This window comes from Oncorhynchus tshawytscha, linkage group LG25 (assembly GCF_018296145.1).
Source record: "Oncorhynchus tshawytscha isolate Ot180627B linkage group LG25, Otsh_v2.0, whole genome shotgun sequence".
Lineage (NCBI taxonomy): Eukaryota > Metazoa > Chordata > Actinopteri > Salmoniformes > Salmonidae > Oncorhynchus > Oncorhynchus tshawytscha.
This window is the reverse complement of record NC_056453.1, coordinates 28,812,322-28,824,474: the sequence shown is the minus strand read 5'-3', so window position 1 is coordinate 28,824,474 and position 12,153 is coordinate 28,812,322. Positions and strand designations below refer to the sequence as shown.

At 41.7% G+C, this 12,153-nt stretch overlaps 1 protein-coding gene across 1 annotated transcript in view; it reads right to left on the bottom strand.

Moving 5' to 3' along the window:
- LOC112224582 (protein kinase C epsilon type) overlaps positions 1-11,477 on the bottom strand; it is a 163,115-nt gene extending 151,638 nt beyond the window's left edge. Inside the window, exon 1 of the mRNA XM_042306204.1 lies at positions 10,327-11,477. Within this exon, the coding sequence (XP_042162138.1) occupies positions 10,327-10,674 (348 nt within the window). The 5' untranslated portion in view covers positions 10,675-11,477. The remainder of the gene's footprint in view (positions 1-10,326) is intronic.
- Positions 11,478-12,153: the final 676 nt, after the last annotated feature.

Genomic DNA, 12,153 nt, shown 5'->3' with positions numbered 1-12,153 from the left:
TGAAGCAAGCTGGCTGCGTTTTGTGTAAGATATTTTTTGCCACAATATTGCCTCTTGAAAAAAAGGACAATAGTCACATTGCTCACTGACTGCTCATGCAATGTGAATATGTGTGACTTTTCACAATAGAAATATTATATCATAAAGTTTGTGACTTTAGAGTAACTGTGACAGCCCAACAAATCCAGTATGTGTTGGCTTTGGGAGAGGCAGAGAGGCAGAGAGAGGCTACGAAGCCTGGGACAAGCTTAGAGACAGGGGAGGCAGAGAGAGGCTACGAAGCCTGGGACTAGCTTAGAGACAGGAGAGGCAGAGAAGCAGAGAGAGGCTCAAAAGCCTGGGGCTAACATAGAGACAGGAGGGGCAGAGGCAACTGCTGTCTGGGGATAAGTCAGACAAAGGAGGGGCCCAGACAAAGAGGCCTTGCCAGGCCCACCCCTTACTGTTTCACCCCACCCCCAGCATACTAAACCACTAAAGTTTACACAGCCGGACAATCTCACGCTTCACTCTTACTAGTACCAACCCTGTTTGAGTAACTGCCTTGACTGAAACAAATGAAGATGTTTCAAGTTTCACATTTTTATTGTCACTTGCACAGACAGGTACATTGAATTGCCTTTCTGGCTCATTCAGATACTGCAGCAATCAATATTAGTAGTACTAAGTCAAGTAAAACAAAAACACAGGAGAAAGTAATCAAACTACTGTATATACATGGTCAGTTCCAGGGACACTACCTATTGTGGACTAAAACTGTATGGAATATATTAGCTCAAATACACGTATCTTGGTCATAGATAGTCTACAATCAGAGTCATATTATACAAACTTCCCGCTAAAGCCTCCTTAATAACCAGTTTTAACAGAAAGTAATGTTTGAGTCAGTATGTGTGTTCCTCAGAAAGTGTGTGTGTGCGAGAGAGAGAGAGAGAGAGAGAGAGAGAGAGAGAGAGAGAGTGCTGTTTGTGCATGCATATACCTGCGCGTCTACACTTTCCCACAATGCACAAGTCCAGACAGATTTTTCAAGGAGTCATCGTTGGCAAGGCCTCTAAATGCCTTGCTGTTTCGCCATTAGTCATGGAACCCACATGAGCACATCTGTCCCCCAGAGGCCACACCCATCACAGAGGGACAGCCAGCCAATGGGGAGCTCCGTAATCCTGATGACTCAACACATTCACCCACAGTACAACAACATCTGACACCCATGTGTCAGACCTCCATCCATGGCACTACACTATATTTCCAATATAAATTCATATGGATTTCTTATCAGTGAGTTGATTCAGATTGTTTTGAAAGAGAGAGAGAGCGAGAGAGAGAGAGAGAGAGAGAGAGAGCGAGAGAGAGCGAGAGAGAGAGAGAGAGAGAGAGAGAGAGAGAGAGAGAGAGAGAGAGAGAGAGAGAGAGAGCGAGAGAGAGAGAGAGAGAGAGAGAGAGAGAGAGAGAGAGAGATGATACTCTATATCCTCAGTTACATCAACTGCTGGAAAAAACACCCGCACCTGGCCAGGTAGTGAACAAAAATGGAAAGGAGTTTCTGCATCTCTCTCAAACCTTAGGCTTGTATTTTCTTAATTGCAGGATTACAGGGAATACTTTGGGAAGGTTCACCTACTGCTCAGCTCTTGGGACCATTGTTGTCGACTATGCAATCTCAGACTTGGACCCCCCTCCCCCTATTAGTGCATTGATTGTCAGATCACAGCCACCATTGTCTAACCACTGCCAGATTAATATATTTTTAAAAAGACTTCTCCACCCAAAGACCACACAAACAGAGCCCTGTACACTGATTAATCTAAATAAAACATAAAGATGGGTGCCTGACAGCACGACACACTTCAACACAGCATTGCACTGCGCAGAAATGACCTTTTAAGGGCATTCAGCCCAAACCTTCCTGACTTAAATTTGGCGGCGAATAAATTTAATTATATCTATCATAAAGCAGCCACAAAAGAAAATGTATTCAAATGAGAAAACAGTTTTTATTTCGAAACCTCAAAAAGAGAATTGGTTTGATGCTGAATGTAATCTCACAAGGAAAACATTTACTCTTTAACAAATAGAAAATATCACCAACCATAGGATAGACACATTCCTCAACACAATTGTGAAACATTGACACAAAAACAAAACCTAAGATGGAAGAAATTGAAAGAGGATTTTGAAACTCTCTGGATGAATAGCATCGGAAGACCTTACTTTAAATCGGATCGGAGGGTGAGGGCTAGGGCCATTCCCCCCAGAAATGTATGGGAAATTGCAGGTGCCTTGGTGGAAGAGTGGGGTAACATCTCACAGCAAGAACTGGCAAATCTGGTGCAGTCCATGAGGAGATGCACTGCAGTACTTAATGCAGCTGGTGGCCACACCAAATACTGACTATTACTTTTGATATTGACTCCCTCTTTGTTCAGGGACACATTATTCAATTTCTGTTAGTCACATGTATGGAGAACTTGTTCAGTTTACGCCTCAGTTGTTGAACCTTCTTATGTTCATACAAATATTTACAAATGTTGAGTTTGCTGAAAATAAACGCAGTTGACAGTGAGAGGATGTTTCTTTTTTTGCTGAGTTTAGTATTAAACTGAACAATAAAAGAACACATTTTTTTGCACAAGGGCGAGGGGTGCGACAAGGGTGCAGTTTAAGTTCAACCCTGTTCAACATCTACATCAACGAACTAGCAGTGATGTTGGACCGATCTGCAGCCCCTAGATTCACCCTCAAAGATGAGGAGCCTAGATTTCTGCTCTACGCAGATTACCTTGTCTTACTGTCACCAACAGAGCAAGGTCTACAGGAACAACTGCACATTATTTGGGAATACAGCAGACACTCCTTTAAATGAGGAAATAACATGGTTGAACTACCTGGGACTAAATATCAGTGCTTCAGGTCGATTTGGTCTGGCAGTGAATGCACTCAAAGAAAAAGTCCGCAAAACATTTTACTTCATAAAAAGAACATTCTCAAAAGTAAATATTCCTATCCAAATCTAACGTAAAATATTCAATATTGTAATTTTACCAATTGCACTGTATGGAAGTGTAACGCTCATCAAAATGGGTAGACCAAGGGTTCATCATATTTTAGCGTGATTTGGGTTCATCATATTTTATTTAAATGTGAACCAGTAACAAAACAATAAAGCGAAACAAACAAACGAATGTACAGCCTTGTAGGGCTCAAAAGCAACAAAACAAAAACAAGATCCCACAAACAACAGGTGGGAAAGGCTACCTAAATATGATCCCCAATCAGAGACAACGATAGACAGCTGCCTCTGATTGGGAACCATACCAGGCCAACATAGAAATACAAAAACTAGACTACACATAGAAATAATAAACTAGAACACCCCCCCCCCAGTCACGCCCTGACCTACTCCATCATAGAAAATAAAAGCTTTCTATGGTCAGGACGTGACAGGAAGCGAGGATTGGGGCCCAATCTGTAATTACGATGATAAGAATTGGAAGAAAAACTCTATAGAAAATCTACATGCAGAATTATCCTAAATATCCCAAAGAAAGTACCAAATAATGCATGCAAAGTGGAACTCGGAAGATTCCCTTTAATTTAATATAAAAAAGAACCCATTTGTTTTAGCACCATATTGCCCCAAAACATCCTTACAATTCAAAGCATTGAAAACCCATGAGCTGAACCTTGAAAAGAGTCCCCTTTTTCAGCTGTTAAAAACACTAAACAACCTTAATATCTAAACACACAGGGAAATCAATCAAATTGTTTCAGGAATTAAAATATCTCTGCTCTGTCAGAAATACAGAGACAGATCCTGATCAAATACAGGTTCAGTGACAACCAACTAGCTATAGAAAAAGAGAGACACAAAAACGACATGGCCATCCAAAAAGGAGCGTCTATGTGGTCACGCACGACAGGGGAAGTAAACACAGAGATGTACTTCTTCCTCTACTGTGAGAAATACTTCCAAATAACACAATCTTTTTAAAATAAATATCTAAAGCAGGAAGTACCAGTGACTCACTCAATACGAAAGTGGTCAGATGACGTAGATGCTAAGCTACAGGACTGTTTTGCTAGCACAGACTGGAATATGTTTCGGGACTCATCCAATGGCATTGAGGAGTATACCACATCAGTCACCGGGTTCATCAATAAGTGCATCGATGACGTCGTCCCTACATTGATCGTACGTACATATCCCAACCAGAAGCCATGGATTACAAGCAACATCCGCACTGAGCTAAAGGGTAAAAAAGCTGTTGCTTCAAGGAGCGGGACTCTAACCCGAACACTTATAAGAAATTAGAGGTTGACCGATTAATCAGAATGGCCGATTAATTAGGGGCGATTTCAAGTTTTCATAACAATCGGTAATCTGCATTTTTGGACACCGATTGTGGCCGATTACATTGCACTCCACATGGAGACTGCATGGCAGGCTGACTACATGTTATGTGAGCGCAGAAAGAAGCCAAGGTAAGTTGCTAGCTAGCATTAAACTTATCTAATAAAAAACAATCAATCTTAACATAATCACTAGTTAACTACACATGGTTGATGATATTACTAGTTTATCTAGCTTGTCCTGGGTTGCATATAATCGATGCAGTGCCTGTTAATTTATCATCGAATCACAGCCTATTGCAATTGCGAAAAAAGCACTGTCGTTGCACCAATGTGTACCTAACCATAAACATCAACGTCTTTCTTTAAAATCAATTCACAAATATATATTTTTAAACCTGCATATTTAGTTAATATTGCCTGCTAACATGAATTTCTTTTAACTAGGGAAATTGTGTCACTTCTCTTGCGTTCCGTGCAAGCAGAGTCAGGGTATATGCAGCAGTTTGGGCCGCCTGGCTCATTGCAAACTGTGTGAAGACCATTTCATTCCTAACAAAGACTGTAATTAATTTGCCAGAATTTTACATAATTATGACATAACATTGAAGGTTGTACAATGTAACAGCAATATTTAGACTTAGGGATGCCACCCGTTAGATTAAATACGGAACGATTCCGTATTTCACTGAAAGAATAAACGTTTTGTTTTTCGAAATGAGTGTTAATTCAGAATTGTTGTAATTGTCATTATTACAAATAAAGAAATAAAGAAATAATCGTCCGATTAATCGGTATCAGCTTTTTCGGTCCTCCAATAATCGGTATCGGCGTTGAAAAATCATATTAGATTTTTAGTCGACCGCTATGCCCTCTGGAGAACCATCAAACAGGCAAAGCATCAATACAGGACTGAGATTGAATCCGATTACACCGGCTCCGACGCTCGTCAGATGTGGCAAGGCTTGCAAACTATTACGGACTACAAAGGGAAGCCTAGTCGCGAGCTGCCCAGTGACACGAGCCTACCATATGAGCTAAATTACTTCTATTCGTGCTTCAAGGCAAGCAACACTGAAGCATGCATGAGAGCACCAGCTGTTCCGGATGACTGTGTGATTGTGCTTGCTTTAGCCGATGTGAGTAAGACCTTTAAACGGGTCACAAGGCCACAGGGCCCTTACGGATTACCAGGACGTGTATTCACATCAACACCATTATCCCAGAAACCCTAGACCCACTCCAATTTGCATACCGCCCCAACAGATCCACAGACGACACAATCTCTATTGCACTCCACACTGCCCTTTCCCACCGGGACAAAAGGAACACCTACGTGAGAATTGACTACAGCTCAGTGTTCAACACCATAGTGCCCTTAATTAAAGCTCATCACAAAGCTAAGGACCCTGGGACTAAACCCTTCCCTCTGCACCTGAATCCTGGACTTCCTGAAGAGCTGCCCCCAGGTGGTAAGGGTAGGCAACAAAAGGAGGAGGGGCGTGGACTACAGGAAAAGGAGTGCCAAGCACGCCCCCATTCTTATCGACGGGTTGTAGTGGAGCAGGTTGAGAGCTTCCAGTTCCTTGGTGTCCACATCACCAACAAACTATCATGGTCCAAACACACCAAGACAGTTGTGAAGAAGGCACGACAACACCTATTCCCCATCAGTAGACTGAAAATATTTGGCATGGGTCCTCAAATAGTTCTACAGCTGCACCATCAAGAGCATCCTGACTGGTTGCATCTGCTCAGCCTTCGACCGCAATGCGCTACAGAGGGTAGTGCTTAAGGCCCAGTACATAACTGGGGCCAAGCTTCCTGCCACCCAGGACCTCTATTATTTTTTAAATTTAACTAGGCAAGTCAGTTAAGAACAAATTCTTATTTACAATAACGGCCTTCCCCGGTCAAACCCTAACCCGGTCGACGCTGGGCCAATTGTGTGCCACCCTATGGGACTCCCAATCATGGCTGGTTGTGATACAGCCTAGAATCGAACCAGGGTCTGTAGTGATAAAGGCCCCTAACACTGAGATGCAGTGCCTTAGACCGCTGCGCCACTCGGGAACCCTATACCAGGCAATATCTGAGGAAGGCCATAAAAACTGCCAAAGACTCCAGCCACCCTAGTCATAGACTGTTCTCTCTGCTACCGCACAGCAAGCAGTACCGGAGCTCCAAGTCTAGGTCCAAAAGGCTTCTTAACAGCTTCTACCCCCAAACCGTAAGACTGCTGAACAGGTAATCAAATGGCTATCCGGACTATTTGCAGTGACCCCCTCTTTTTTATGCTGCTGCTACTTGCTGTTACTATCTATGCATAGTCAATTTACTCCTACCTACATGTGCACTACTGTTCAAAAGTTTGGGATCACTTTGAAATGTACTTGTTTTTGAAAGAAAAGCACATTTTTTGTCCATTAAAATTACATCAAATTGATCAGAAATACGGTGTAGACATTGTTAAGGTTGTAAATGACTATTGTAGCTGGAAATGGCTAATTTTTTTATGGAATATCAAAATAGGCGTACAGAGGCCCATTATCAGCAACCATCACTCCTGTGTTCCAATGGGACGTTGTGTTAGCTAATACAAGTTGATCATTTTAAAAGGCTAATTGATCATTAGAAAAACATTTTGCAATTATGTTAGCACACCTGAAAACTGTTGTCCTGATGTTCTTAACTCTTATTTTTCTTAAAACTGCATTGTTGGTTAAGGGCTTGGAATTAAGCATTTCACGGTAAGGACTACTACACCTCTTGTATTCGGCACGTGACAAATACAATTTTATTTTATTGATCTCAATTCCCAACTTCTATGCATTTACTAATGACATAAAGCTGGTAATTATTCTGGATGTGAAAGAAAGCGCAAATATTACTGCCAGATATTTATATTATAGCCTGAGGGACATCCCATGACCATTAATTCCCTGAAGTATGTACATTGTATACAACTTGGTCATTACTCTTCATTACTTTACTTTACTTTACTTTAATTACATTACTTCAAAGACTCAATCATGGACACTCTGACTGACAGTTCTGGCTGCTTTATGTGATGTATTGTTGTCTCTACCTTCTTGCCCTTTGTGCTGTTGTCTGTGCCCAATAATGTTTGTACCATGTTGTGCTGCTACCATGCTGTTGTTATGTTGTGTTGCTACCATGCTGTGTTGACATGTGTTGCTGCCTCACTATGTTTTTTTTAAGGTCTCTCTTTATGTAGTGTTGTGTTGTCTCTCTTGTTGTGATGTGTGTTTTGTTCTATATTTATATTGTATTTATTATTATTTTTTAAATCCCAGGCCTCAGTCCCCGCAGGAGGCCTTTTGCCTTTTGGTAAAAGGTCATTGTAAATAACAATTTGTTCTTAACTGAGTTGCCTAGTTAAATAAAGGTTAAATAAAAAATAAAATAAATAATACATAGTGTAACCATCATCCATGTACATTAGCTATTATTTTAAAAAATATATATTTTTATATTTCAACCGAAGATTACAGAATACAACAGCTGTAGTGTTGTACCTGTATACATGATTGTATGTACTATTATTATTACTACTGATATTAACTGTATGACATTATCCTCATTGCATTGTACTGTATTTACTGAAATGCTGTACCACTATACTGCTTTGGCAATATCTACAAATTGTATTTCATGCCAATAAAGCAATCTGAATTTGGGAGAGCGAGAGAGCCCGCGAGAGAGAGAGAGGGAGAGACAGACAGAGAGAGAGAGAGAGGGGCTTCTTTCTGAGGTCATGGAGACATGACCTCAGAAAGAATTAAATGAAAAGGTAAAAGATTAAAGGAGTGGTAAAAGTGAAAGTAAGTGCACGGGAGCTGTACATGCAGAAGGAGCAAAGAGAGATGGAAAGAAAGGACGCAGAGAGCAATGCTGTTTAGGTCAGAATAGGAAAACAGTCTCCATCTAGAATCCATACCCAATTCTCAGCACCAACACCACTAAACAGACATGTTGCAACCAGGAAGGAGATCTACAAACTACTTAGTAGGGACCCTTCCATCCAGCCGAGCACAGAGCGCCTTTAGCCCTATGAGCCAAGCACAGCCTCCTCAGCCAGACATGCGAGCAGATGACATAGCCTGGTCCATCAATGTGAGCAAAGAACATTCCCCGCCTGACAAGCCAAACACAGACAGAACCCTTATTGCCATGAGCCTCCCAGGCCCGTCCAAAAACAGTTTTACTGTACCTCCTCCAATCCATAATGGACCTGATAGAGTCTAATCAATTATCCAAACTCCCGCCTGCCTCAGACAAACTGTCAAGAGTGAACCTGCAAGTAAGCATTTCATTGTACTGTGTACATATGACAAATAAACTTGACAACAGAGACAAGAGATTCCTCTTCAGCCTGTACTGTATGTGGAGGCTGTCTGTCAGTAGAGAACAGAGCACACCGATCCACCTGCCACGCCGAGGCCAGGAGAACAGCTTCAGAGTGCTGCCCTGCGCCTTTTGTTGTTGTTTTGCCGTTCTAGTTCTGGGTCAGTGGTTCACCATGAAAGGAAACACTACTCACAAGAGGAGCAAAGCCACCCAGTATTTACGAAAAGGTTCCTCCCTCACAGGGAAAGTGTTATGATATATTTGGGTGGCATCCTGAGGAACATAATTGCCTACAAGACAATGAATAGTCCCAATATTACTGTGAATATACCCTTTATAATAATATGTCCATGTTACCCATCTTACCACTGATTATCAGCAATGAGAATAGATGATTTTATTATTTGAAGCTTTTGTTCCTGTCTATGTTAGTACAATCAGCATTGTTTTTATTGACCTAATATGAACAGCTCTTTAGTTCTTCTGTATGTGGTCAACTGGGCACTGAACACATGCAGTTCAATCTAATACTGTAATTACATATTTCTTCACTATGTTTTAGTGGATTTATGATGTTTATGTTATGTTGGGCAGTGTATGTGAAATGTGGTAGTCAGGACAGATGCTGATATTTGCATGTCCTTGGCCGGGCCTGGAACCTGTAGGGATATACAGATTTCCTAAAATCATAACCCATTTCTCCTCAGTGAACCTCACACACTCTCCTATAGTGAAAATCCTGAGGAAGTTGTGCCTACGTTGATCACATGATCCAATCTATGTCACATGATCCAAGTTAAAGTCTCCTCATAATCCAAGAAACATGTCAGCATGTATTGTGTGTTGGACATAGCATTGATAATCTCATTTGGTGGACAATTGAAGATTTAGAGAAATCACATGTGCATAACTCTTCATTAGGTGTAGCCTAATATGCTGCATGTCTTCTCAAATGAGTCTGCAGCTGCTTATCTTATAAGAGAGCATATGGCCTTAAGGAAACCTCATGATTCCAGTATTTAACTGGAAGGCTGTGAAAGAGAGACTTCTCTGTGTACATTTTCTTCTCTGTGTCCATCTCAAGGGCATCATGGTTTCCAAGACAGGCAAATGACCAATCAATAGCAAGTTATGTTACGGGCTCAGAAGCAGCTCTGTCAGTAAGACCCATAGCTGACTGGCCTTGTCATCCCACATTGGATTTTAACGCACTGTTGCTTTTGACATGGAAACGTTGCTTTTCTCAGAATGCAGGCCTACATCGCAGCTGATAGGAATATTTATGACCTGCTTGTAAGCGCAGTCCTCTGCACCGTTCCTACGAAACAGGGTTATATGCGCATGTTACCGGTGGCCTAGAGAAGTATCAAAGCGCCAGGAAACTAACGGTGGATGCCAGCCAGGGGGTTTTGTGAGGATGGTGTTGATGATGATAAAGTAACATTATTTATAGGTCTAGACTGTTTTGCCAAATAATAATGGAGACTTTGTATAATTTATTCTAATCGTAAAGGCATCAGGATGCTGAGGGTGAGGTGAAAACAATTTGGTAAAAAGGCACTATGTGCAAGGAGCACCAAATAATAACGGGACATAGCCTACCCATTCCTCGTAGTGCTTACTGCCATTCTGCAATATATCTTCAAACTGTATGATGCAGTTAGCCACGAAATCGTCATATCCAATTGGCGCGTCGTGAAACACCGACAGTTCGATTTTCCTTCCGTCATGCACCTCCGTAACGAACTCGTCGTTCCACGCAGGGCTGTTGGTTTTCTGTTTGGTGGAGGTTTGGCCCACACGCGAGTCATCCACGTTTAGTGCGATGTAGGTGTCTAGGAGAAAAGTCTGGGTTTTTGGGCCAACCGCATGCCTGAGAGACCAAGCCGTCGGTTTCAAGTCCAACGCCTCACAAATCTTGATCTTCAATAACCCATTGAAAACCACCATTGCGGTGATGTAATCCTCTTCAATGGGCTTTGGAACAAGAATGGTTGTTTACAATATATTCCTTTAACCCAGCCACTTCAACGGGTCATAAATAATTTAGCCTAGTTTTATGTAGCGTTTGAATCCTCAAAATAAGACCACGGACTGAATGGTTTTTCAAAGAGGTTGTGACTTGAATATAAGGGGAAAATGCCGTCCCGTGTCACTCTATCACACACGTACCAATCGGATGCTTATCAGTCGTTTTGAAACAGTCCAGAGACAGTAAATGTTCTTGTTTTTGCCCTTTAACAGTTTCGGTTTTCACAATGATAATCCACATTTGGGTTTTAACCAGACAAAGCCTTTCTTTTGAATATAATTAATACACGTTTTGAGAAGCGTATACGCAGGAAAAATATGACCATGCAGCAGTTGGGATATCAACAGCCTACCCAAACCGCAACCCGACAGAGCAAAATCTATCAAAGATATCTATCCTCTGCAACTCCACTAGGCTCTGGAAACACTCGTATTCCACTGTTGGAAGATAGGGCGACTCCTGCCCTCCTTGCAGTGCATTTGGGATGTTTCCCAAACAGGCTACTCGACTTGTGAATAGCTCAAGCAATGTATAGTTGCAGGTCGACTCTAGGTTGTGGTTTTCTTGGTTTCTGTTCGCTCCTTATCCTCCCAGGATGTTCTCTCGCCGTTGCTGTTCTTGGTTTCCTGCAGACCTACCTCTTCTCCCCCCCGACCGTCTAAACGCTGCTGCAGGAAATGCGCAAAACACGTCAGTTTCTCGGCGCGCCGCGTCTTGTCTATGCCAGATGGGGGAGTGCGACGCAACAGTCAGTGTAGGCGAGCCGACCAAGCTGTCAGGACATAGGCGCTTCCCAAGTGTTCAAGTGATAGACAGTGGGATATTATTTTATGGAGTAGGCCTACTCATTCCATTTCGGGAACATATCGGGGAGGCTCATCGCGGATGGGGTTATAAATACTGTTATAAACAGGGACTATTGCATAAAATACATACATGGAAAAGGGGTGGATCATCGGGGTGGTTCGGTATGTCTGGAATTTGCAACATATGATTATTTTAGCCTACTTGATATAAAACTGACCGTTGCACCTGAAATGCACCCATAGCTATAACAACAATACTTGATCTATATTTCAAAACCATATCGTTGCGGATGATTATGATGATCAAAAGATTACATGAATGACAATACACACGGTTTTAGCATTGGGTAAACCATAGGAAATTTAATTATTCTGGATTTCTTTGTTACCTGATTAATAACCCATAAAATGTGAAGAGAGACCACATTTTCCTAATATCTACATTTAAATGTATCCATAAATAAAGCGTGTTTGACCCAGCAGTGCATCCCTATTGTCTGGCCTATAACATCAAACGTCTAATTTATCGACCTTGACACAAGAAAAGCAATGTAAAAAAGCAATGTGGTGCTATGGTTGATACAGACCAGG